This window comes from Rana temporaria, chromosome 1 (assembly GCF_905171775.1).
Source record: "Rana temporaria chromosome 1, aRanTem1.1, whole genome shotgun sequence".
In the NCBI taxonomy this organism is placed as follows: domain Eukaryota; kingdom Metazoa; phylum Chordata; class Amphibia; order Anura; family Ranidae; genus Rana; species Rana temporaria.
In genome coordinates this window covers 37347547-37352885 of record NC_053489.1, presented here as the reverse complement: position 1 = coordinate 37352885, position 5339 = coordinate 37347547, and the positions used below count along the sequence as shown (strand labels likewise).

Below are 5339 nucleotides of genomic sequence, written 5' to 3'. Positions count from 1 at the left end.
TATATATATATATATATATATATATATTTTTTTTTTCACGATTATTATTATGTTTTGCAATCTGTTGCAACTGTTCTTTAAAATCTTTTTTTTTTCTATTTTCTTCCCATTATTTACATTATTTGCTTTAAATCATTCATCATTTATTTTAGCCAAGCTGCTGTATCTTTGCTGATATTTTATTTTGAAAACAAAACACATACAATATTTTTTGTTATTATCACACACAAAATATAAATATAAATAAATAAAATAAATAAAGGGGTCATCTGGTGTTTGCAAACTATATATATATATATATATATATATATATATATATATATATATATATATATATATATATATATATATATATATATATATATATATATAGTTCTTTGCTTGTAAACACAAAGAGTTGCCCCTCCAGCATTGGGTGCAAAAAAAACAAATAAAAAAAAGATAAATAAAAACAAATTAAAAAGACTTTCTTACAATCCAACTGCACTTCATTGAAGCCTGGAAAACAAGCCAACTAGTTTGCTAGGAGGGCCGGATACACACAAAGGGCATTTAATGCAAATGTGTCATATGAAAGAAACAGCCAAGTGACAAAAGTAAAAACCCAAAAGCAAGAAAGGACAATGGAGTCATTAACCCTTTGCAGGCTGCCACTGGTGACACTTCTTTGACTCATCTGACAGCAGTGATGAGGTTGATGCAATTGTCGGGTGATACAAACTTATAATATGTTTTAATTGTTGTTGGCTTTTATGTTTAGCTGTAACCCTGACCAATGGCTTTTTTTTTTTTTTTTTAGGCATGTCACCAGCCCTGGCTGGGCGATCACATCTCTAAAAGTCCTGGGTGACTGGCAAAGGCTTCTCACAGACTGCTCCTCCAATAAATACCACAGGCTCATAAAAGTGGGAAGTTAGCTAATGGGACCTGTAGAGTTAACACATGCCTGTAAAAGCTCCATTATATTCTGCTAACAATCTCTAGACATGGAGCAAGATAATCAGAGGGAGACTCACAGGCTCCAGTGCTGCCATTACATGAACATCTGGGCAACAGTTCACATGTCACTAAACTCCCTTGCCAGCCACCCTAAAAGCCAAGCAATGCCAACAAGAGACATGGAGCCATCCTGGCACCTACCCACAGAAAGGATCAAGGGGCATTACCAGAAAGTCAAAATAATAGGCGCCAGTGGGGTGCTGATACATCTATCACAGCAATAGACCTAAACTGCAGAATGAGGGCTCAGCATACATTATTGGGGTACAGTCCATAGAGAAGATTGAGAACACAGACAACGTTGCACATTATAGGGGTACAATAGAGAACCATTCTAGAGATGCAGGAAGAAATCAGGCATGGGGGGGGGGAGCTTGTACAGGTATAATATGGTTATAACATGTATTTGAGGGGTACAGTCCATAGAGAACCATTCTAGAGATAGGAGGAAGGAGGATTGAGAAGAGTCAGACATGGGGTCAACGTTGCACATTATAGGGGTACAATTAATAGAGAACCAGTTTAGATATGCATGGAGACCTTGCACAGATATGGTTAGACATATTATTGGGGTACAGTTAATAGAGAACCATTCAAGAGATAGAGGATAAAGACGACACACACATGGGGTGAACTTGCTCATATACAACAGATATTATTGGGGTACAGTCCATGGAGAACCATTCTAGAGATAGAGGATGAAGTATGGGTTGAAGTTTGAACATAATATAGTAATAGAGATGGGATATCTGGATAGGCAATTCATTATAGGCATATTGTGGGGTATCCATGGATGACAGGGCACAGAGGACAGGCTTGGCAGTGGCACTGCCATCTCCGTCCTACTATGAGTTTATTGGGGGGGGGCACACATTGGGGCGCAGAACATAAAAAGCGCTGGGCATAGCAAGGGTACCTATAAACTGGCACTTTTGGGGTACAGAGCAGAAATAATGTACCTGGTATGGGGGGGGGGGTAATATTATCGGGTTAGGTTATATAGCCTATACAAGTGCACATGGAATACTAAGGGACAGACAGATGTTGGGGTGCAGTGCCTATATAATGGTATACTGTGGTTCGTTAACTATATAAGGACACATTGTACAGGTCCAGAAAGATCCAAATGTTGGGGGTGCACAGTCCATAGGGCATATTTAATGGGGGGGGGGGGCAGAAAGACAGATGGGTGCAGCCTATAGGACACATTGTATGGGGTGGGAAGCAGACAGATGTTGGGGTGCAGAGTCCACGACGGGTTGTTTGGGGGGGGACAGATGTTAGAGTGACAGGACACATTGCATGGGGGGGGGGGGTCAGACAGAAGTCGGGGTGCACAGCCTAGTACAATTGTATAGGGGTAAATCGGACAGATCCACATATTGGGGTGCAGATATACAAATGTCGGGGTGCAGAGTGTAGGACAGGGCACACTGTACAAGGTTGAGGGAAGCAGACAGATCCGGATTTTGGGGTACGGGCATACAAATGTTGGGGTGCAGGCATACAAAATCTTGAGCTGCATAGGATGGGGAAGCCGGTAGATCCAAATGTTGGGGTGCAGGCAAACAAATGTTGGGGTACAGCGAAGGGCAGGAGAGATCCAATGTCGGGGGTGGATACATACAGATGTTGGGGTTCAGAGTCTAGGAGATTGGGAGAGAAGCAGAATGATCCAGATGTTGCAGTGCAAGCATACATTAAATGTTGGGGTGTGCAGCATGGAACAGGAGGAGGAAATGTGGAGATGAAGACATAAAATTGTTGGGGTGCAGAGGCAAGTAGATAGAGGTAAGAAGAAAGTAGACAGATGGTGGGTGGGGGGGGGGGGGTGCAGAGGCAAGTAGACAGATGGGGGGGGGTGCAGAAGTAAACAGTGGTAAGTAGACAGATGGGGGAGACCCTATGTGGGGGTGCAGAGGTAAGTAGACAGGTGGAAGGTGCAGAGGTAGACAGATCTGGGGGTGCACAGAGGCAAGTAGTCATATGGGGGGTGTACCTAGCTCGCAGAGCCTGCTGAGGTGGTGGGGGTTGCAGACATGGAAATGTTGGGGTACAGGAGTAGACAGATGGGGGGGTGCACAAAGGCAAGTAATCCTAGGTAAGTACCTAGCTCGCAGAGCCTGCTGAGGTGGTGGGGGTTGCAGACATAGAAATGTCGGGGTACAGAAGTAGACAGATGGGGGGGGTGCACAGAGGTATGTAGTCCTATATGAGGGTGCAGAGGTAAGTACCTAGCTCGCAGAGCCTGCTGAGGTGGTGGGGGTTGCAGACACAGAAATGTTGGGGTACAGAAGTAGACAGATGCACAGAGGTAAGTAACCCTAGGTAAGTACCTAGCTCGCAGAGCCTGCTGAGGTGGTGGGGGTTGCAGCAGACGATGTCGGGGTTGTTCTTGCCGTACGAGTCACACACGGTAAGTCTCTTGAGGTCGGCGGAGTGGCGGAGATCGGGCCACCGGAACACCTTGGCGATGAGGAAGGGAAGGGATGCGGGTTGCTGGCAGAGCCGGGAGGAGTCGAGCTTGGCTGCCGGTAGTAGTAGACAAGGACTCCGGGTCCCTCCCCGGGACTCCACCGCCTGTAGTAAGCCCTCCAGCTGGCGCTCCTTCAGCCTCTTGAGCACGGAGTGGGTGAGCGCCTTCAGTTCGGTGTCGGTGCCCATCGGAGCCGCCCGGGGCCCCTTGCCCGTCTTGCCCATACAGCAGCTCCCATGTAGCGGCGCCGGTGCCCGGCTCTCTCCTCCTTCCCCGGCTCCTTCCCCCGGATCTCCGGGTGCTCGGCTCCTCCAGAGTCGCCGGACGAGCACCGATCGTTTGGTCCTGAACATGCGGGACGACAGCAGGGCTTCCCGGCTAAAGAACGTGCATGACGCCCGCAAATCATGAAGGAGCCTGGATCCGAGGCCGGCCAGAGACAAGCAGCAGCAGCAGCCCGGGGGGCACCGGGGGTCCGACAAGCCAAGGCGCCCTGGAACATGCGCCAGTCTTTATGGGGAGAGGGGATCCCTGGGGACGGGGGGCCACAGATCCGATCAGATCGGCCGACGGCGGCACCGCATGCCAGGGCTGCGATCACACAACTCCCGACACCAGGAAGAAGAACATCCGACACCCGGCTACACCAACCGACACCATCCGACCATGCACGGTGCCACCGGGGAGAGGGGGGGTGCGGGAGAGAGATCGGGGGGGGGGGTCCGGAGAGATCAGACCACCAATAATAATAATAATAATATCCGGGGAGCGCGCACTGTCCTCCGCTTCTCTTCTTCTTCTTCTTCTTCTGCTCCTTAATCCACCACAAGAACCTTCATCCGCCTGTCCGGGGGGAGAAGAGCAGAAAAATAAAGCGGCTCTGCAGCCTCCCTCCTCCCCCGGCCGGGGGGCGGGGCCTCCGCCGTGTTATGGAAATGGAGGGCGGGGACTGGCAGGCAACGGGGGCGGGGACTGAGAGGAGTTACACACTGTCACTTCACCTGACTGTCACTATAGAGGTCCCTATTCGGGACTAATACCGGGACTGTCACTGCTAGCCTGTGTCCCTATAGAGATCCCTACCGGCACTATTACCGGGACTGTCTTCCTATAGAGATCCCTACCGGGACTAAAACCGGGGCTGTCACTGCTGGCCTGTGTGTCCCTATAGAGATCCCTACCGGGAGTAATACCGGGACTGTCTCCCTATAGACATCCCTACCGGGACTAATACCGGGGCTGTCACTTCACCTGACTGTCACTATAGAGATCCCTACCGGGACTAATACCGGGGCTGTCACTGCTGGCCTGTGTCTCCCTATAGGGGTCCTTACCGGGAGTAATACCGGGTCTGTCACCCTACAGATCTTATTACCGGGACTGTCTCCCTATAGAGATCCCTACCGGGACTTATACCGGGACTGTCACTGCTGGCCTGTGTGTCCCTATAGAGATCCCTACCGGGACTAAAACCGGGACTGTCACTATAGAGGTCCCTATCCGGGAATGTCTCCCTATAGAGATCCCTACCGGGACTTATACCGGGACTGTCACTGCTGGCCTGTGTGTCCCTATAGAGGTCCCTACCGGGAGTAATACCGGGACTGTCATCCCTACCGGGACTAATACCGGGTCTGTCACTGCTGGCCTGTGTGTCCCTATAGAGATCCCTACCGGGACTAAAACCGGGACTGTCATCCCTACCGGGAGTAATACCGGGGCTGTCACTGCTGGCCTGTGTCTCCCTATAGAGGTCCCTACCGGGACTTATACCGGGACTGTCACTGCTGGCCTGTGTCTCCCTATAGAGATCCCTACCGGGAGTAATACCGGGACTGTCTCCCGATAGACATCCCTACCGGGA

At 49.8% G+C, this 5339-nt stretch overlaps 1 protein-coding gene across 2 annotated transcripts in view; it reads right to left on the bottom strand.

Moving 5' to 3' along the window:
* The window catches only part of SMAD7 (SMAD family member 7), a 44907-nt gene extending 40562 nt beyond the window's left edge, over nucleotides 1-4345 (bottom strand). The window contains exon 1 of one of the 2 annotated variants that reach the window (XM_040336538.1): nucleotides 3336-4345. In XM_040336538.1, the coding sequence (XP_040192472.1) occupies nucleotides 3336-3828 (493 nt within the window). In that variant the 5' untranslated portion in view covers nucleotides 3829-4345. The other variant, XM_040336560.1, reaches the window with a different exon arrangement.
* Between the last annotated feature and the right edge of the window lie 994 nt (nucleotides 4346-5339).